Genomic DNA, 21,950 nt, shown 5'->3' on the forward strand with positions numbered 1-21,950 from the left:
ACTTGCTGGGACGTGGGTGGCACTGTGGGTAAAACCTCAGCGCCTAGGACTTGCCAATCGTAAGGTCGGCGGTTCAAATCCCCGCAGCGGGGTGAGCTCCCATATTTCGGTCCCAGCTCCTGCCCACCTAGCAGTTCGAAAGCACCCTTAAGTGCAAGTAGATAAATAGGTACCGCTTTATAGCGGGAAGGTAAACGGTGTTTCCGTGTGCTGCTCTGGTGCCGGTTCGCCAGAGCAGCTTTGTCACGCTGGCCACGTGACCCGGAAGTGTCTCCAGACAGCGCTGGTTCCCGGCCTCTAGAGTGAGATGAGCGCACAACCCTAGAGTCTGGCAAGACTGGCCCGTACGGGCAGGGGTACCTTTACCTTTACCTAAAAAGACACAAGAGTCTTTCTGAGCAAAGTAACAAAAGGTTTATTCACATTTCAGTTCACAATATGATTCCCAGAAGGCAGACTTTTCTTAATAGTTACACAAGAATCTGCGGGTTCATCTCATAGGGAGACTGAACTCATGTGCTGCTGGCTGAGAGCCAGCAGACAGAAAAATTACATTAAGGCAACAAAAGGGCGGCAGGAGAGCAGCGTGGCAGCAGAAGAACAGCAACAAGACAGTATGGAGAAGACAGACGAACTGAGAACATGGCTTTGTGACGTGGCTCTTTTGTGGAGGCAGCCAGAGCCATGCTCATCTCCCAGGTCACATGGAGGGAGAGGAAGCTCCAAATCAGTCTAAGAGGACGTTACCCTGACTAGATGTCCCCCTGCCTGGGCACACTCTAGGAAATAAGGAATGCTGCATTTGACTGCACCAATGGATTACATCCCACAAGTGGCTGGGGAAAGCCAGCCAGATGGGCAGGGTATAAATAATAATTCTTATTCTTATTCTTATTATTATTATTACTACTACTACTACTCCTGCCAACCTAGCTGTTCGAAAGCATGTCAAAGTGCAAGTAGATAAATAGGTACCGCTCCGGCAGGAAGGTAAATGGCGTTTCCGTGCACTGCTCTGGTTCGCCAGAAGTGGCTTAGTCATGCTGCCCACATGACCCGGAAGCTGTACGCCGGCTCCCTCGGCCAGTAAAGCGAGATGAGCACCGCAACCCCAGAGTCGGTCACGACTGGACCTAATGGTCAGGGATCCCTTTACCTTTTACTACTACAGTGGACACTCGGGTTGCGAACGTGATCCGTGTGGGAAGCACGTTTGCAACCCACAGCGTTCGCAACCCGAAGCACTGCGCATGTGCACATGCAAGTTGCAATTTGGCACTCCTGCGCATGCACAAAGCACGATTTAGCATTTCTGCGCACGCGTGACTGCCGAAACCCAGAAGTAACCCATTCCGGTACTTCCAGGTTTTGGTGCATCTGTAACCCGAAAAAAATGCAACCTGAAGCGTCTGTAACCCGAGGTATGACTGCACTACAGTGCTATTATTAATGGAGCTAATCTGAATAGGGATGGCAGCATGGGGGAATGGAGCCTCCTCAAGGAAGGTTACGCATGCTAGAATAATAATAATAATAATAATAATAATAATAATAATAATAATAATAAATTTTATTTATATCCCGCCCTCCCCAGCCAGAGCCGGGCTCAGGGCGGCTAACAACAATCAAATAATCAAACAATCAAATAATCTAACATTCTAAAACATTTCATTATAACAATTAATTAAAATCAAATTAATGGCAACCATTAAGCAAAGTTCTGTGCAGGTTGCCAGAGGAGGGAGTCAGGCTGGGCCCTGACCAAAGGCCTGGTGGAACAACTCTGTCTTGCAGGCCTTGCGGAAAGATGTCAGGTCCCGCAGAGCCCTAGTCTCTTGTGAACTCTGTTAGGCTGGGGCATGCTGCAACATTTTGTTGCAGCTCTCACTTGCTCCATGTGGCTCCCAGTCCCATTTCAGCTCCCATGTGGCTGGTTGCCTACAGCCGCCAAGGGCCGGCCCAACTCTTACCGCATTCTCCAGCACGTCCGGGAGCAGAGAGGTGTCGTTTTCTGCCAGGGTGCCATTCGTCACGTCGCACCTCTTCCTCATGCTGGCGTGGTGACTCCCGACGATTTGCCCCTGGATACCCGACCCCACCAGGGTGCTCAGCATCTCCACTCCCATCCCTGCCGAAAGCCGTGGAAAAGTGGGAGAGGCATGAGCGGAAAGGAGTCGCAGCACAGCTCTAAACCAGGGTGGGGGGCAGCCCCCCAAGGCTCTTCCATCCGGCCCTCTGGACTCTGCCCAGGCCACAACCCCTTCCCCTAGGCCAGACCCCTCACCATCCCCATCTCACACCCTCCTTGAGTGATATTTGCCTGGCCAGAAGGGGCCTGGATGAAAATCAGAGTGGCGCTTGCAGAAGTTTCTACAACTCTGGATTTTGCATGGCTGGAACCTAGCCTATGGTTACCAGACGTCCCCGTTTCCCGAGGACAGTCCCCGGATTTACAAATCTGTCCCTGACAAAATCCGTCCCCAGAATGTCCCCGGATTTCATTTAAAGTCCCCGGATTTATATTTTAAGTGTTGTAGATTTATTATGAGGGAATGAAGTTTTAAGTCTTAAGTTAACCATATTTGCACATCAGTTTCTAATGTTGTGAGTGTCCTCTATTTCAGAGGCTTCTACTCTGCAGCCTCCTATAGTCGTTTTAACTGCGAGTCTTTTAGTTCTTATGCTCTTACAGTACTTTTAACTGCGTGTTTTTGTTTGTTTTTAGTTCTTAACTGTTTTAATTATCAGTTTTTATCCATCCATTATCTGTGTTTAATCTTGTATTTTATTCAGATGTTTTATCCTATGCTTGTTTCTTTCTCCTTATTTGCTCTAACAATTATCTGTTTAAAAAATCCTAACGGCTATTTTATTTATATGTTTTTTTATCCTGGTCTGTGACTGTAATAAAGTTCATTCAGGAGGGAATGAATGTTGTGTGATTGGTTCAACGGCACAAGACACATCATATGAGGACTTCCGGCGAGGAAAAATGGAGAGCGCCACGGCAGCAAGCAGCTCCTGAAGCCAGCCAGAGCCAACTGCGCTACCAGGCTGGCTTCGGGCTGCTGAGACTGCCACTGCCACTGCCAAGGGGGAACTGGGGACGCCCAGCGCATCAACTGGGGAAACCACTGAACACGCCCCCCCAGCGACCCAAATCGAGCTGAGAGCGAGGGTGCCTGGCCACCCAGCCGACTGCCCAGCGGCACTCCGGGGCCAGGAAAAACTCCAGAGCCAACGCAGGGAGAAGGAGGAGAGGAGGAGAAGGAAGATAGAGAAAGAGGAAGGAGAAAAAAAGTTTGCTGACCCCTGGGCTAGAGGGTCCTTGTCCCTTCCAACTCTGATTCTATTATTTTTTCCAGACTAGGAAGTCCCTGTAGAGCAGGCATCCCCAAACTCGGCCCTCCAGATGTTTTGGGACTACAGTTCCCATCATCCCTGAGCACTGGTCCTCTTAGAATCATAGAATCATAGAGTTGGAAGAGACCACAAGGGCCATCGAGTCCAACCCCCTGCCAAACAGGAAACACCATCAGAGCACTCCTGACATATGGTTGTCAAGCCTCTGCTTAAAGACCTCCAAAGTAGGAGACTCCACCACACTCCTTGGCAGCAAATTCCACTGTCGAACAGCTCTTACTGTCAGGAAGTTCTTCCTAATGTTTAGGTGGAATCTTCTTTCTTGTAGTTTGGATCCATTGCTCCGTGTCCGCTTCTCTGGAGCAGCAGAAAACAACCTTCCTCCCTCCTCTATGTGACATCCTTTTCTATATTTGAACATGGCTATCATATCACCCCTTAACCTCCTCTTCTCCAGGCTAAACATGCCCAGCTCCCTTAGCCGTTCCTCATAAGGCATCGTTTCCAGGCCTTTGACCATTTTGGTTGCCCTCCTCTGGACACGTTCCAGTTTGTCAGTGTCCTTCTTGAACTGTGGTGCCCAGAACTGGACACAGTACTCCAGGTGAGGTCTGACCAGAGCAGAGTTAGCTAGGGATGATGGGAGTTGTAGTGCCAAAACATCTGGAGGGCTGGGTTTGGGGATGCTTGCTGTAGAGATTCACCGTCTCAGAAAACAAGGATGGCAGGAGCTACATTTCCAGATCAATGGCGATCTCTGCCAAGGGACTTACTGTAGGCGGTCGCAGAGTCGCGGTCCATCTGACTCCCTCCTAGGAACATGGTCAGTGAGGAATAAGGGACGTGGTAGCACTAAAAGGAGGTAAAGGTGAAGGTAAAGGAGGGAATCTGTCAGGGTGGAAATAATAGTAATAATAATAATAATAATAATAATAATAATAATAATTTATTTATTTATACCCCACCCACCTGGGCAGCTTCCAACAAAACACTAAAATACAATAACCAATTAAACATTAAAGCTTAATGTTCCACAGGGAAGGCGGCACTACCGAGAAGGCCCTCTGCCTGGTTCCCTGTAACCTCACTTCGCACAATGAGGGAACCGCCAGAAGGCTCTCGGCGCTGGACCTCAGTGTCCGGACAGAACGATGGGGGTGGAGACGCTCCTTCAGATATACTGGACTGAGGCCATTTAGGGCTTTAAAGGTCAGTGCTAACACTTTGAATTGTGCTTGGAAATGTACTGGGAGCCAGTGTAGGGCGTCTTTCAAGACCAGTGTTATATGGTCTCAGCGGCTGCTCCCAGTCACCAGTCTAGCTGCCGCATTGTGGATTAGTTGTAGTTTCCGGGTCACCTTCAAAGGTAGCCCCACGTAGAGCGCATTGCCGTAGTCCACGCGGGAGATAACTAGAGCATGCACCACTCTGGCGAGACAGTCTGCGGGCAAGGAGGGTCTCATCCTGCGTACCAGATCGAGCTGGTAAACAGCTGCCCTAGACACAGAATTGACCTGCGCCTCCATGGACAACTGTGATTCCAAAATGACCCCCAGGCTGCACACCTGGTCCTTCAGGGGCACAGTTGCCCCATTCAGGACCAGGGAGTTCCCCACACATGCCCACCCCCTGTCCCCCAAAAACAGCACTTCTGTCTTGTCAGGATTCAACCTCAATGCAATGTTGTGAGCAGGGCTTTTAGCAATGCCTACTTGTAGCTTTTTAAAAATGTGGCTTTCATTTTAAACTCCCCGCTGTGTGTGTGTTGTGTGTGTGTGTGTCTTTGTCTTTTACCCTCCTGGTCTACAAAGCCCACCTTGAACTGCAGGACGTGCCGTGTCTATATATAAACCTCAGCATCAATAAATACATGAATGGCTGAAGGGAACATTCATTCATCCATCCGTCCCACGCACAAGCGCTTACACTCATGCAGGTCTGGAAGAGGCAGTACATGACCAAATACCAAAAGAACTTCAGTGACACAGAGAGGGAATCTGAGGGCACGAACCAGAGCATAGTGTAGAAGAAGACCCCAAATGGCGTGGAGCAGACGACCCTGCAAGGAGAAGAAGAGAGCGTAAGGACCACCTTGCAGGGCTGTCGTTGCTAAGAGCAGCCGGCTGGATGCCGCCAGGCAGCAAGCAGGATTGCATTGACTGTGCCAAAAAAAATCTGGTGCTCAGAGGTAGACTATCCCTGTATCTGGAGGTTCCACTGCAATGGGGAATTTGTCACAGTTATTGGAAGAGTGGGCAATGGAAGAGTGGGCAAAGTGGAAGTCTTTGTTTGCCAGAAGGGCTCTTGTGCCTTTAAGGGCCACAGGAAAGGCAGGAGTCCAACAGGTAGAGCTGCGGAACCAGGATGTGAAACCAGGGATCTGATCGCTGGCGCAAATGTCAGGCCACATCAGGAACATGCCAGGATCCATCCTGAATGTTCAGCTTCAACTGGTTCAAAGGGGGGGGGACTAACAATGCCATTGGCCAACCGCCTCTCTCTTCCCCTTTAAATCTCTGAGGTTGGAAATATAAAGGGGGAAGAGGGGAGACTTGCAAAATCTCCACTTCTGCCAAATTCGGCCCGTGGAGCCGAAAAGGTTCCACGCCCTTGGCTTAAGGCAGGGGTCAGCAAACTTTTTCAACAGGGGGCCAGTCCACTGTCCCTCAGACCTTGTGGGGGGCCGGAGTATATTTTGGGAAATAAATATGAACAAATTCCTATGCCCCACAACCCAGAGATGCATTTTAAGTAAAAGGACACATTCTACTCATGTAAAAACACGCTGATTCCCAGACCGTCTGCAGGCTGGATTTAGAAGGCGATTGGGCCGGATCTGGCCCCCGGGCCTTAGTTTGCCTACCCATGGACTAGTGGCTCTCTCTCTCTCTATGTATATATAATAAAAATTATATAATTTTTTGTTAGTTTTTTAACATATCATTTTCAACCGTTATTAAACATACTTTTACATCTTATTCAATTTTTTTTGACTTCCATCAGTCCTGTCTGAAAATTTCCCAATCTGATCTCTTAGTGTGCATTTCTTATTTTCCCTACTACATTTCAAACTCATAACCAATATCTCTATCTTTTCCTACTTTGTAACACTTCGTATATTTCCCCTTACAAAACTTCTTGTAGTCCTACTAGCATGATTTGTTGGTTACAGTTGCTCTTCAAATAATTCATATACGTACTTCTTCCCATCTTCTGTAAATCTCTGGTCCAGAAGTACATGGATTAGCGGTTCTCAACCTGTGCATCCCCAGATGTTGTTGGACTACAACTCCCATCATCCCTGAGCTCTGGCCTTGCTAGCTAGGGGTGATGGGAGTTGTAGTCCAACAACATCTGGGGACCCACAGGTTGATGAAGGCTGAATTTTTCGTTTTGTACCTTCCAACTCCACTGCCCTATGAGAAGCAACCGGCTTAATGCACCTCCAGCTTTTATGACCAGGCTGCCTCTTGATCTTTCCTGCAAAACACCAACAGATCCACCCGGTTTCCCCTTTTCCCTCTCACTCACCAGGGGATCAGTTTGCCCCACCTCCGGCGGGGGCTTCTGCTGACCAGGAATCCGATGGCGGGGTCGGCCACAGCATCCCAGGCTTTCCCCAGGAAAAGGATCAGCGAAGCATGGAAAGGCTCCAGCTAGATCGAGGCAAAGGGGGAGACGGAATCTGTTAGGCAGTGTGGAAAGACCTGGAGCATCAACCCAAACAACATATCAAAATTGATTATTTAGTGTCTAAGGGCCGCCGACACTTCGGAACTCCCTGTCTATTGACATCAGGCAGGATTCTTCCCTCTTTTCAGTGCCTACTAAAAACTTTTGTTTGTTTTGTTTAGGCTGGCCTCTCCAGATATCTAGAATGTTTAGTTTATTGCCGATGTGCATTTTTTTGAATGCTTTAATTCCTTTTATTAATTATTCTGCTGTTTTATTATTTCTGTAAATGGCTTTGAGGTTTTCTGCAGTCAAGCAGTATGCACATTTTATGAAATAATAATAATAATAATAATAATAGACGTGGGCGGCGCTGTGGGTTAAACCACAGAGCCTAGGACTTGCCGATCAGAAGGTTGGCGGTTCAAATCCCTGCGATGGGGTTAGCTTCCATTGTTCGGTCCCTGCTCCTGCCCACCTAGCAGTTCAAAAGCACGTCAAAGCGCAAGTAGATAAATAGGTACCCCTCTGGCGGGAAGGTAAACGGCGTTTCCGTGCGCTGCTCTGGTTCGCCAGAAGCGGCTTAGTCATGCTGGCCACATGACCTGGAAGCTGAGCGCCGCAACCCCAGAGTTGGTCACGACTGGACCTAATGGTCAGGGGTCCCTTTACCTTTTAATAATAATAATAATAATAATAATAATAATAATAATAATAATAATTTATTAATTATACCCCACCCATCTAGCTGGGCTTCCCCAGCCACTCTGGGCGGCTTCCAACAAAATATTAAAATACAGTAATGCATCAAACATTAAACGCTTCCCTAAACCAAAAGCCAAATGAAATAAATTTCAAGGGCTGGAAATCACGTGAGCAACTAATCTGAGTCCGGCTTCAGATAAATTGCACTTCCAGACCACTGCTATTTTCAAGTGGGATAATGCCACATTCCTACCATACATTTAAAGTACTTTGATACCACTTTAACCAGTCATTCCTTCTTTCCAGGGAACTCTGGGAATTGTAGTCTCTTAAGGGTGCTGAGCGTTGTTAAGGAGACCCCTATTTCTCTCCCAGAACTACAATTCCCAGAGTTCCCTGGAAAGAAGGAATGATCGTTCAATACTATAGTTCTGGGATGGGCTCCTTTCACAAACTACAGCTCCCAGAATTGTTTGGGGGAATCCATGACTGTTTGAAGTGGCATCCTAGTGCTTTAAATGAATGCCCTGAATGTGGGCTCCATCACAAAATAGCAAATTGAAGCTGCACTATTGGAGTTGATTGAAGAGAGGTCTTGTGCAACAAAACCCAGACTTTTTGCAATAAGGAAAATGACAGATAAATGCACAGGAAAACATGGGATAATAATGCAACATTCTCAAACCTCCTTGTGTGCCAATCAGAAGGAGCAGGTGCGCAGCCTGGGAGTCATTTTGGACTCACAGCTGTCCATGGAGGCGCAGGTCAATTCTGTATCCAGGGCAGCTGTCTACCAACTCCACCTGGTACGCAGGCTGAGACCCGATCTGCCCACAGACTGTCTTGCCAGAGTGGTGCATGCTCTAGTTATCTCCCGCTTGGACTACTGCAATGTGCTCTATGTGGGGCTACCTTTGAAGGTGACCCGGAAACTACAACTAATCCAGAATGCAGCAGCTAGACTGGTGACTGGGAGCAGCTGTTGAGACCATATATCTCCGGTCTTGAAAGAGCTACATTGGCTCCCAGTACATTTCTGAGCAGAATTCAAAATGTTGGTGCTGACCTTTAAAGCCCTAAACAGCCTCGGTCCAGTATACCTGAAGGAGCGTCTCCACCCCCATCGTTCTGCCCGGACACTGAGGTCCAGCTCCGAGGGCCTTCTGACGGTACCCTCCCTGTGAGAAGCCAAGTTACAGGGAACCAGGCAGGGGGCCTTCTCGCTAGTGGCGCCTTCCCTGTGGAACACCCTTCCACCAGATGTCAAAGAAATAAACAACTATCTGACATTTAGAAGACATCTGAAGGCAGCCCTGTTTAGGGAAGCTTTTAATATTTGATGAATCATTGTATTATAGTATCCTGCTGGAAGGCTCTTAGATGGGCAGCGTATAAATAATAAATCATCAACATCATCATATTAAGAAACCAACATTTCATCTCCCTGCAAACAAACCAGGGGTGGATCTGCACACAGGGGAAAAACCGCTATAAATAAGTCAGAAATCAAATTGTTATAACAAAAGGGGGGAACCTATGGAAAAACGCTATGCAAATGTTTTGCGCTGTCTGGCACTATCTGGTGTTGCATGTTTCATAGAATCATAGAGTTGGAAGAGACCACAAGGGCCATCGAGTCCAACCCCCTGCCAAGCAGGAAACACCATCAGAGCACTCCTGACATATGGTTGTCAAGCCTCTGCTTAAAGACCTCCAAAAGAGGAGACTCCACCACACTCCTTGGCAGCAAATTCCACTGTCAAACAGCTCTTACTGTCAGGAAGTTCTTCCTAATGTTTAGGTGGAATCTTCTTTCTTGTAGTTTGGATCCATTGCTCCGTGTCCGCTTCTCTGGAGCAGCAGAAAACAACCTTTCTCCCTCCTCTATGTGACATCCTTTTATATATTTGAACATGACTATCATATCACCCCTTAACCTCCTCTTCTCCAGGCTAAACATGCCCAGCTCCCTTAGCCGTTCCTCATAAGGCATCATTTCCAGGCCTTTGACCATTTTGGTTGCCCTCCTCTGGACACGTTCCAGTTTGTCAGGGTCCTTCTTGAACTGTGGTTAGTTTATAACTCATTCAGATCACTGTTTTTTGACGAATGTCGCTGAGTGCCAGGATGGAGCTCACCTGCACGACATCCAGCAAGAAGATCTGGAGGAAAAACCCGACGGCGTTTCCTGTGAGCTGATACGGGGCTCCTCCAAGAGCATAGCAAACCTTCCGGTGGAGAGGTAAGGCTGGTTTCACCTGGAAAGGAGATGCTGGCAGGTGAGGAGAGCATCTCTTGAACACACACACACCCTGCAAAGGTAGCAAATCCTGTCTTCTCTAATGCAAATATAAGAAAATGTTAAAGAGCAACCCTGGTAGATCAGAAGGCGTTCACTTTGGTGAGCATCTGGCAGTGGTGAACTGGGTACCTCTGGGAAATTCAGTTGGGCATGAGGGGAGCATCGCACCCCTGTCAAAGTGTCGCACTCGAGGGAGGACTTTGGGGCATAGGTCAAGGGCCCTGCTCTGCAGAAATGCCCAGGAGAGCCTCCCCCAAAACACAGTATATCTGGCTTTTCACACTTTGAAGAAAGGTTTCATCTTGAAAGCCCTGTGCGGCCTAGGACCCTCGTACCTACGGGACTGCCTCTCCTGGTATGTCCCGCGGAGGACCTTAAGGTCCACAAATGGCAACACCTTGGAGGTCCCAAGTCACAAGGTGGCTAGATTGGTCTCAACTTGGGCCAGGGCCTTTTCAGTACTGGCCCCGACTTGGTGGAACGCTCTGTCACAAGAGACCAGGGCCCTGTGGGACTTGACATCTTTCCGCAGAGCCTGCAAGACAGAGCTGTTCCGCCTGGCCTTTGGTTCGGACTCAGTCTGACCCTTACATTTCCCTCCCCTTATGGTCTTGAGTTATCAGCTACTTTTAAAATGAGGCTGCATTTTAAATTGTTTAACGTGTATTTTAAATTGCTTTATTTATTTATTTTCTATTATGTTTTTATTGTAATTTTATTGGTGTTTATTGCAGAACTGTTTATTGGGGATTGTGGGGTATAAAAAATTATTATTATTATTATTATTATTATTATTATTATTATTATCCTGCATGTAAAGCACCCAAAGAATTCTGGGAGCTTCTGCCAGTCAAAGTAGAGTATGCTGAGCTAGATGGAAAAGTGGTCTAATATATAGCAGACTTCTGTGCTCCCCTACTGCAGACTTTGCCAGCCTCCAGCTGTTTAGGGCTACAGGTGCCATCACCCCCAGCTGGATGGCTGCAGGTTTCTTCCTCACAACCTCCCAGTGCCTATTGCCTCTGACATGGGAGGGTCTGTAGAGATGCTGGATATGAAAATCCCTTCTGCAGTTTCTCTGCAGGTAAAGGTAAAGGGACCCCTGACCATTAGGTCCAGTCATGGCCGACTCTGGGGTTGTGGCGCTCATCTCGCTTTATTAGCTGAGGGAGCCGGTGTACAGCTTCCGAGTCATGTGGCCAGCAGGACTAAGCCGCTTCTGGCGAACCAGAGCAGCGCACAGAAACGCCGTTCAGCTTCCCGCCGGAAGCACTTCGACGTGTTTTCAAACTGCTAGGTTGGCAGGAGCAGGGACAGAGCAATGGGCGCTCACCCCGTCACGGGGATTCAAACCGCCGACCCTCTGATCGGCAAGCCCTAGGCTCTGTGGTTTACCCACAGCGCCACCCGCGTCCCTCTGCAGTTTCTCTACAACTCTCTAATCTGGCCTGCATCCAGCCCTATATTCAAACAGCAGGGAGTTTCCACAGTGCAAAATCCTATCGGGTTGCCTTGATCCCACTGTCAGAGGGGGGTTAAATTCCTCTCTAAACACGAGCTTCTTAGTGTGTTGACCAAGGAATTGCTATGTTCATCTTATGCAAGATCAGGGATTTGGCAGACCCAGAGAAAGCGCTCTCTCTCTCTCTCTCTCTCTCTCTCTCCTGACTGCTGCCTCTTCCTTTGACACTGAGTGGGGTTTCAGCATTTCCTGATAGGCCTAAAATACAATTTCTGAACATGTTGTCGAACTGACCTGACCTCTCTCAAGTCACGACAACATCCAAAGTCCAGAGTCTGGCCGGTGTTCAAAAGAGGCGATGGAAGTTTTTGCAGTGGATAACAAAGAACCAGAAGAGAATATGTGGTTGAGGAAAGCAAGCTTACTCAAGGACTCTTCAATCACCTTTCTTGACCTCAATTCCCCAGCTGTAAATTGGGCATAATCACAACTTTCCAGGCAGCAGTGGTGTGTGAGAGACAGAGAGAGAGAGAAGATGAGAAAGAGAAAACAGGACTTCAAATGTTTCAAGATCCCACACACATAAAGAATAGAATATTGCTCTCAGAAAGCATCTTTCTTTAAAAAATAAAGCAAAAGCAAGATTCTAGTCCTTTTTGAGTTACCACTTCAAACTGAAAGCCTGCCCCAGCTGCTGCTGTTTGATGGCAGGGTTCAATCACATAACAACAAATTCAGGTTGTGCAATTATAGTGCATTGGGAGCTCTTGCGCAGCAAACCCAGTTCCCCAAAAAGATCAGGTGGGTTGTTTTTTTGGTAATAAATCACAGGGGAATGTACTGGAGAGTGTGGGATCACACTTGCTTTGACAACACCTTCTTACTTCCCTGGAAAAAAAATCAGAGTGAAGGCTCATTCAACAGCCAAGGCCATCTTATCTTGCGGGATGGGGCTCAGGATGATGGCTTTCTCAGTAAAACCGCTTACCCCTGAGTAGACTCGCCAAAGTTTGGGAATTTTAATCTGAGGTGACCATGGCAAAAATGGACGCAGGACAGTAGTCTTTATTCTGGATTAGTTAATTCAGGATACTTTTGCAAGCGTCTCCACCTGTTCTTAATTCTGGCTCTGCCCTCGCCTGGCGTGCAGCCCTCAACCCAGGCTGGACAGATCCTGGTTCAGATCCACACCCAGCCAGACATGAACTGTAGTGTGGAAACTTCCCTCATCCTGCACTCTCCCTCGCAGGGGCGTTGTGAAAGGAAACAGATAGATATGCCAACCTCAGCTCCTTAGACTGGAGGGATAATAGCAGCATAAACGGGGGTGGGAAGGAGATGGGGAGACATTTCACAAGCTGCCTGCAATGGATCGGGTGTCGGCAGCTGGAAAGCGGCTGCAGATAATTTTAGAAGCACATATTTTCACAGAGGGCTGCAGAACAGAACAGCCCTGTTGTGCCTGCAGTTCAGTTGCTGTTCAGTTACTCCTTCAAGGATCGCATGGTGTTTGACAATATAAGAACAGAATAATACATAACACAGTAAACAAAAAACAATAACCCCTGCACTAAGAAGGCTCCCTTCAAAGTGGTCCCACTATCTGAAGTATGGGGGATTGTGGCTCCAGCATCCAGTGCTTCCTTCCCTATTGTGAGACACCCCAAATATTTTAGGCTACAACTCCCATCAGCACCAGCCATGTGATGCTGTGGCTAGCTGGAGCCTGGCTCTGCTGGCAGGGGCTGATGGGTGTTGTAGTCCCAAAACATCCAGAGAGCTCCAAAAGATGGCTGCTCCATCCAGAGTCTTCTCGGTGGTGGCCCCCCAGCTCAGAAACCCTGTGGGATGGAAGGGAGGGCACTGACCAGGAAGGACCACGTGGCACCTTCCTTTAACAGCCTCTTGGTTCCAAAGAGCTTTTAGCTGACTGAGGCTCGTAGCCGGACACTGCCTCTTGGTCCTCATCTTGGTTACTTATCAGGGCCGGCCCAACCATGACGCAAGGTGAGGCAACTGCCTCGGGTGGCAGGATCTATAGGGGCAGCATATCTGGCCTCCAAAGAATGCATCACCGGCTGCAGCTGCAGTAACAGCAATGGCTGTGGCACACTCCTTGGGGGCTGAATCTGTCACCTCGGCAGCCCCCCACCCCACCTCAACAGCAGCCTCTCAGCAAATAGAGGGCGCTACCAGTCTCCTGGGACGTGGGTGGCGCTGTGGGTTAAACCACAGGACCTAGGACTTGCCAATCAGAAGGTCGGCGGTTCGAATCCCCGCAACGGGGTGAGTTCCTGTTACTCGGTCCCTGCTCCTGCCCACCTAGCAGTTCGAAAGCACGTCAAAGTGCAAGTAGATAAATAGGTACCGCTCTGGCGGGAAGGTAAACGGCGTTTCCGTGTGCTGCTCTGGCTCGCCAGAAGCGGCTTAGTCATGCTGGCCACATGACCTGGAAAAAACTGTCTGCGGACAAACATCGGCTCCCTCGGCCAGTAAAGCGAGATGAGCGCCGCAACCCCAGAGTCGGCCATGACTGGACCTAACGGTCAGGGGTCCCTTTACCATTACTTTACCAGTCTCCTGCCACCCCAGGGAGGATACTGAAAAGGCTGGCTCCTGGGGGCCTCCTGGGCTTTGCACCCTGCCAGCGTGATTCAGAGCAGAGCCCCCACCTCCCCAAATGGGCTTTGATTCCCACTTCAAGTGTCAGGCAAGGTTAATTTGATCAATTCCTCCCTGGTTCCTGATGTACATCTCCACTCACCCCATCTTCCCTGGTGGGAGGACGTGCCATTTTGCGATCGCCTCTGGTGCCCAAATTTCTTGCACTGACCCTGTTACACTTTTTTACCCTGTCCCAACGGCAGGAAGTACGGTAATTAGGCCAATCAGAGGCACCCTCACTGGGGGACTGCAGACACATTTCTGGAAGGAACGAGGGCTGTGATTCATTGTGGCAACAAGAGAAGGCGATGACGACACAGCCAGGGACCTGGGCACGTTCATTAATGCTTTACCAAACTTCACCTACTTGGCCGGCACCCTGAAGTTCCCCTGGGCACTTGTCCAAGCAGGGCACAGGCCGTGGCACCCAGGAAAGGCTTGGCCAGCTCTTTGCTTCCATGCACTGGCTGAGAGCAACATCGCCTGCTTCTGGCATTTCTCATCCCCTAGTATTATGGCAGCACACACACATTTTGTTCCAGAGTCAATGGAGTGCTTGTTTTCTTTTCCCCTGCGTAGTCCTCACACAATCTAGAGCTGCTGCGTATTTTTAGTCCATGAAAAGCGCTTCTTGAGAAACGGGTTTGTTATGTACTGAGTTGAATAGGATCCAAACTGCAGCAGTCTGATTGGTCCTAGAACAATTGGATCCAAATTGCAGCAGTCTGATTGGTCCTAGAACAATGCAGCAGTATGAATGGTTGGCAGGAACCACCCAATCATGCTCCAGATAGAAGTGAATCCACAACCTGATTGGCCTACAGTAGAATTCCAGAATTAGCCAATCATGTGCAGCCCATTGTGTAAATAATGGATATAAAGCAGATACTTTGAGGGGACTTTCATTCATTCCTCCTCACCACTATGAGCTGAATAAAGAGCATGAAATCACTTTGTGACTCTGAGTATATTTCAGGGTTTCATTCCGATTTCCGAAAATCAAAGCTTGCTGCAGATTGAGCATGTTGTCGGTGGATATGCAGGAAGGCAAAGTCTTGTGTGCACATGAAATCCTGGAGGTGTGGGGAGGAAGGTGGGGCCAGCAGGCATTATGGTCTGGCTAGTCCAGCATCCTGTCCTCACAGTGAGCAACAACTTGCACATTATGGGAAGCGCCAAAGCAGTCCTACCAGGAGGCAGAGGGAGGCAATGGCCTTAGGTGGCAGATTTCGGGCAGAGGGGGCAAAGCAGTGGGAAGGGGTTAGAGCAGCTGAGAGGAAAATTAGGCCTCTCTAACTGGCCTTCAGTGCTCTCTCCAGGCTGCACCTATCACCAGGCTATTTTGCACCGTAGGCATGGCTAACTACAGTGGTACCTCGGGTTACAGACGCTTCAGGTTACAGACGCTTCAGGTTACAGACTCCGCTAACCCAGAAATAGTACAGTACCTCGGATTAAGAACTTTGCTTCAGGATGAGAACAGAAATCGTGCTCTGGCGGCGCAGCAGCAGCGGGAGGCCCCATTAGCTAAAGTGGTGCTTCAAGTTAAAAACAGTTTCAGGTTAAGAACAGACCTCCGGAACGAATTAAGTACTTAACCCAAGCCACTGTACTTGCAACCCACCCCCAAAATTGCTAGCTTCAATTTTCAGAAGCAGTTGAAAAGTCAAAAGCACAAAACTTGGAAGCGCTAGATTTATTTTAGAGTGTAAGGATAAGCCTAATGCAGCCATCTTTGAGCACCTTCCTCAAATACGAAAGAAAACGCTTGAGGAGACAAACCATTTTGAATAATCTTGTGAACTGCGATGTTACATGTTTCCATTCATGCAGATCACAATCTCACTTTGTGTGCCTTTTCCTTGGCAAACTTTGTCATCACCAGCTCCTTCGGGTCAAGCGCAGGCAGCTTGGGCACATGCTCAGCTGATAGATTTGCCAAGCCGACTAGTCCCCCTTGCAACATTCTTAAACGTAAGGCAGTTCTGCAAACTCGAGCTTTGCGTTCCCCACTGACGCTGGAAGGGCGTGGAGGCTCCTTAGGGCAACAGAAACATCTGGCACTTTATCCAGGAGCTTTTGTCGTGGCACGAAGAGAGGTTTTCCTAGCGCAGCGGCAGCATGGACTTTGGAAGTCTTCGTGCTGCTGCTGTTAAGTTCACAGGATTGGTAAAACAAAAACTAACCTGTATGAAACTGTGCCCACCCCTCGGAGGTCTGTGCCCGAGTCGGATGCCTAGTTGGCCTGACGATAGCACAGCCTCTGCCCATCTTTGCTGCTGTTTTTCACCTTCCTTGAGTGTTTCTGCACAGCTGGAAAGTGCCCTGGAACTCTGACAATTCCTCTTATTCCTGGGGGAAGGATGGAGAGAGGAGTGTGCAAGTGTGGGTAGAAACTAGCCTACATTTGTTGCCCACTCCACTTTTGTTCCTGGCCCCTGCTCACCTCCAGGGCCAGATTTATGTATAAGCTAAACAAGCTACAGGACGCAGGTGGCGCAGTGGGTTAAACCACAGAGCCTAGGGCTTGCCAATCAGAAGGTCGGCAGTTCGAATCCCCGCAATGGAGTGAGCTCCCATTGCTCGGTTCCTGTTCCTGCCCACCTGCATTATTAAGTTTGTTATGAATAAAAAAAAACATTTTAAGTTAGAGCTTAATAATTATTTCACTATCAATATACTAATTAATTGTATTTCACTATTAGTACTTCTTCTTTATTGCATTTCAGTTCAACAATTACTTTGATAAAATACATAAATACATATTTTGTTACGTGCAAATGGCTTCAGATACCTATTAGGTCCATCAATTACCAGAGAGCATATATTCAACACAAAAAGCAGCGACAATTTGTTGTTGACGAAGGACAGCTGGACATATGAAGGGTCCCATTACTTTCAGGAGCATCAAACCTAAATCTGGCCCTGCTCACCTCTGACATGTGGCCCCTGGAACGTTGGTTAGAAGGCAATGCGGGCCCCAGCCTGAAAAAGCTCCCCCATCTCTGGTGCTAAAGGGTAGAGATCTGCCCTGAGCCCTCTAAGTTAGCCTGGCTCCCTTAAGGGGTTGGGAGATGCTGTCTGCCAGCGTTGCCATGAGGCTGTATCTTCAGTCTGGCCAGCTTACGCCCATAAAATGGGCATCTTGCATCCTTTGCCTCAGGCAGCAAAGCATCTTGAGCAGGGGTAGGCAACCTAAGCCCCGGGGGGCCAGATCCGGCCCAATCGCCTTCTCAATCCAGCCGGTGGACGGTCTGGGAATCAGCGTGTTTTTACATGAGTAGAATGTGTCCTTTTATTTAAAATGCATCTCTGGGTTCCAGTGGCGTAGCGTGGGGGGTGCCAGGGGTGCCGGCCGCACCGGGCGCAACATCTGCGGGGGGCGCGAGTCCAGAGGGAAGGGACAAGTTCCTTCCTCCACCAGGCTCCCCGCCGCCACCGCCAGCCTTGCGCCCTAGCCGACGCCGCCGACGCCTGGCCGGGCACGGGCAGCCTCCGCACCCCGCCGCCGCCGCCATCCCCTTGGCCCAGCCACAGGCGGCGGCTGCTTCTGCCGACTGGGAGGGAGGAGAGCTCCGAGGGGCCTTGCCGTGCCCTGCGCTCCCCAAAACCCTCCAAGAGGAAGCCAGCGGGCGGGCGAGGGTCTCCCGGCAGAAGGGGGCGCCGCTGGCTCCGGCTCTCAGCGCAAGTCTCAGCCGGGGGGGGAGGACGGAGCACGGCTGGAAGCCCCCTGACCCGGCCGGGAGGAGGAGAGGCGCTCGCCAAGCCCGGATCTGGAGCTCCACCTACAGCCCAAGGAGAGGAGGGGGCGGGGAGGCGCCCGAGGGGAGGGGGCTTCGGCTGGCTCGGCCCGCGGGGGCTCCGCAAATAATAAATTTAATAAATTCCTGCTGAGCCTTTGGGGGGGCCTTGGCTCCTTCGCTCGCCCCCAGCCCCAGTGGCGTAGCGTGGGGAGGTGCAGGGGGGCCGGGCGCAACATCTGGGGGGCGCTCGCACTCGAGTGCTAAAATCCACGGGTTAGGGGGCGCAAAATACTTGCCTTGCCCCGGGTGCTGACAACCCACGCTACGCCACTGCTGGGTTCTTTGTCGGGCATAGGAATTTGTTCATATTTCCCCCCAAAATATAGTCCGGCCCACCACATGGTCTGAGGGACGATGGACCGGCCCACGACTGAAAAAGGTTGCTGGCCCCTGATCTTGAGCCTGGCCTGACCCTGGGCTAGTGCAGGCACCTGCACTGCCCCCCCCCCGAGGAACAGCACTCTGCACATGCTCAGAAGCACAGTCTCCCTTAGGGCTACTTCCGCTTTCAGCATCAAGACCTGTCAGTGATAAGAGTGACATGTCTCAGATGCAGCCCTCAACGTACTAACACTGATTTATTTTTCTTATTGCTATATTTATACCCTGACTTTTTTCCTCCAGGGGAGCTCAAGGTGGATGCGCGGTTCTCCTCCTCTGCATTCCTCACAACAGCCCTGAGAGGTAGGTCAGGCTATCTAAAGAGCACACTTTCCCACCACATAAAAACATAAGAGGCTTTTGGATGAGACCAGAGGCCCATCTCGCCCAGTATCCTGTTCTCAGAGCGGCCAATCAAATGCCCCAAAGGGAAACTCGAACTCAGGACCCAAATGCAACAGAACTCTCCACTCCGGTGGTTTCCAGCAACTGGCATTTAGAAGCATTGGTGTCTCCAGATGTGGAGGCGGAGCAAGGAGCCTTAATAATAATAAGACTAATAATAAATTTTATTTATACCCTGCCCTCCCCAGCCAGAGCCAGGCTCAGGGCGGCTAACACCAGTAAAATTACAGTAAAAGCACAATAGGGGGAAAAACCAATTTAAAATACAGATTAAAATGCAATTTAAAATGCAGCCTCATTTTAAAAGTAGCCCATAAATCAAAACCATAAGGGGAGGGAAACATAAGGGTCAGACTGAGTCCAAACCAAAGGCCAGGCGGAACAGCTCTGTCTTGCAGGCCCTGCGGAAAGATGTCAAGTCCCCGCAGGGCCCTGGTCTCTTGCGACAGAGCGTTCCACCAAGTCGGGGCCAGTACTGAAAAGGCCCTGGCCCTAGTTGAGACCAATCTAACCACCTTGCGACTTGGGATCTCCAAAGTGTTGTCATTTGTGGACCTTAAGGTCCTCCGCGGGGGATACCAGGAGAGTCGGTCCCGTAGGTACCATTCTCCATGAATCTGTCCAATCCTCTCTTAAAGCCATCCGTGTCGGTGGCCCTTCCTGCCCCCTGCTGCAGCGAGTTCCGCAAATACCACCTGAAATCCTTGTAAGTGGAAATGACAAGAGCTTTTTCGCATGCAAAGCCACCGAGTTGCGTGGGGTCTGGCGCTCGGGTCTACATGTCTGCATCCCCTTGCCTCCCTCGCGTTTTACTTTGCATAGCCCGCGGAATTAAAGAGAGAATTGCAAACGCGCATAGGCAAACTCTGCTCCCGGCCGCTTCCTCCTTGCCAAAGGATCTCTCTCCGTGCCGCCTCTGCAAGTCAAGCGCCACCCTCTCCGGCTGCCTGGCTTAGACTTTTGGCAGGCGAACGGCCCGGGAGCGCCTCCCACCCCCCTTTAAAATGCTCAAATATAGAAACCCTCTTGGAACCGACTGTGAGGGCGCACAGCCAGCATCGCAGCGCTCCGCGGAGTCACGCGCGAGAAAAGCCACCTCTCCAAATTGGTCAAGCTGCTAGTCCTGTCTGAGGCCACTGCCTGCACCCTTCGCCCTCCTCTCCGGCTTACCCGGCTGGGCTGCGCGTCCTTCCCAGGCTCTGCACCCTCCGGAGTTAACCCTTCCCGCGCCGGTTCGCCCTGGCCTTCGCCCTGAAGCATGGCTCGCATAGTTATAGGACCATCACCTGCCGAGCTTCCGCGCGCAATTACGCACAGGGCAGCCGGAGCGGGAGGAAGGAGCGCAGGAGGGGGCGAGAGGGATAGTCCCCTCCAGGAAGCCAGCGGACGCAGATCATGCTTCTTCCTCCCCGGGGGCGCGGACGGGAGGCGGACGCGCGCCTGGCCCTGAAACTGACACCAACACCAGGGCTCTCGCCAGCAAGGGGTGGGACAGGGAGCCTCTGGCAGGCGACGAGGCGCGGAGGAAAGGGGTGGATGAAGGCTCTCCGGTGGGGGACGGGAAGCTGTCCGTCTTGGAGCCGCCTGCCTGCCGGCTTCGCTTTGTTGCAAGAAGTCTTGTTGTTGTTTAGTCGTGTCCGCCTCTTCGTGACCCCCTGGACCAGAGCACACCAGGCACTCCTGTCTTCCACTGCCTCCCGCAGTTTGGTCAAACTCATGCTGGTAGCTTCGAGAACACTGTCCCACCATCTCGTCCTATGCCGTCCCCTTCTCCTTGTGCCCTCCATCTTTCCCAACATCAGGGTCTTTTCCAGGGAGTCTTCTCTTCTCATGAGGTGGCCAAAGTCTTGGAGCCTCAGCTTCAGGATCTGTCCTTCCAGTGAGCACTCAGGGCTGATTTCCTTAAGAATGGATAGGTTTGATCTTCTTGCTGTCCATGGGACTCTCAAGAGTCTCCTCCAGCACCAGAATTCAAAAGCATCCATTCTTCGGCGATCAGCAAGAAGTCTAAGGTTCCATAAATAAAATGCAAACGCACATGGAGAAGTGCGTAAACCGCATGTCTGAAATAGTACAGAGAGCGATACAACAGGGAGGTTTGGCTCCTAGAAACCCCCCAACCCCACCCCTCAGGTCACGGTAGCAGGAAATTCCTGGAAGCTCGTCCCTCTGCAAACCGGTTTGACAAGTGTCTGGTTTGACAAGTGTCTGTTGCGTGGCCAAGCTGAACTGTCAAATGAGCACAAATCTATGTCTGAATGTTGCAGGCCTTTGGCTTCAGGAGCCAAGGTGTTCACCATTTCCAAAGATGTTTCAGACAGGCCAGGAAGGGCAATTCTCAGGTGTCATCAGGCATCTTGACAGACAGGCTTGTAAAGATGTGGGAGAAACATGAACTCTGAGCACGAACTGATTTACATGCACAACCCGTTGGGTGATGTATCTGTGACGTTTCGTAACTCGCTTTTGTTCTGGCCTGTCGCAACAGATAAGCAACAAAGATAAAAACAGCTATAGCATTGCTCCTTGGGTTGCCTCGGTTTGTTTTCTCTGATCGATTAGCGGGCCTTGGTGGAGATTTGGGCTGTAAAAGCCAACCTGGGTTTTTTTAGAACAGCTTGGACGTCTCCAAAAGGCTTGCAAGTTGAATCGAGGAAATGGACCAGCGTCCGCACAGGAAACTGACCCAGAGAAAGGAGCGTGTCCAAGGAAACTGATAAGAGGAAAGAAGAGGCGTTGGGGCTTTCCATTGTTTTGTACCGTTCAGCACACGCTGCTGTTTGTCTCTTGGATGGAAGATGTTTGTGCGCCCTCGGCACGATTCGCTCCTGGATCTCTAGCTAGGAACATTTTCCCCCTTGGGGGGGGCAAGGACCTCCTGCATTAAAAGCACATCTAATGTCCACAACTTCCCCCAAAGAATCCTGGGAACTGTCCTGCTGGGAACTGCAACTCTGTAAAGAGGAAAGTAGAGTCTCCAGGATTATTTTGGAGAAGTCTTGAGCTTTAAATGCGCATTAGGTAAAGGTAAAGGGACCCCTGACCATTAGGTCCATAGAATCATAGAATCGTAGAGTTGGAAGAGACCACAAGGGCCATCGAGTCCAACCCCCTGCCAAGCAGGAAACACCATCAGAGCACTCCTGACATATGGTTGTCAAGCCTCTGCTTAAAGACCTCCAAAGTGGAGACT

The 21,950-nt window shown here is 50.1% G+C and overlaps 1 protein-coding gene across 6 annotated transcripts in view; it reads right to left on the reverse strand.

Annotated features, from left to right (window-relative positions):
• Positions 1–21,475, reverse strand: part of LOC309534075 (sodium-dependent lysophosphatidylcholine symporter 1-B-like) — a 46,501-nt gene extending 25,026 nt beyond the window's left edge. For 2 of the 6 annotated variants that reach the window (XM_082226016.1, XM_082226015.1), the window contains exons 1-6: positions 19,928–21,475; positions 9,879–10,052; positions 6,895–7,019; positions 5,290–5,422; positions 4,137–4,215; positions 1,971–2,128 (exon numbers count right to left, since the gene is read on the reverse strand). In XM_082226016.1, coding sequence (XP_082082142.1) covers positions 1,971–2,128; positions 4,137–4,215; positions 5,290–5,422; positions 6,895–7,019; positions 9,879–10,052; positions 19,928–20,506 — 1,248 coding nt within the window. In that variant the 5' untranslated portion in view covers positions 20,507–21,475. Of the gene's footprint in view, positions 1–1,970; positions 2,129–4,136; positions 4,216–5,289; positions 5,423–6,894; positions 7,020–9,878; positions 10,053–14,268; positions 14,899–19,927 lie in introns of those variants that run through there. The other 4 variants (XM_082226018.1, XM_082226017.1, XM_082226019.1 and 1 more) reach the window with 4 other exon arrangements.
• Between the last annotated feature and the right edge of the window lie 475 nt (positions 21,476–21,950).

The sequence above is a fragment of the Podarcis vaucheri genome (genome assembly GCF_965113315.1).
Source record: "Podarcis vaucheri genome assembly, chromosome: 6".
Lineage (NCBI taxonomy): Eukaryota > Metazoa > Chordata > Lepidosauria > Squamata > Lacertidae > Podarcis > Podarcis vaucheri.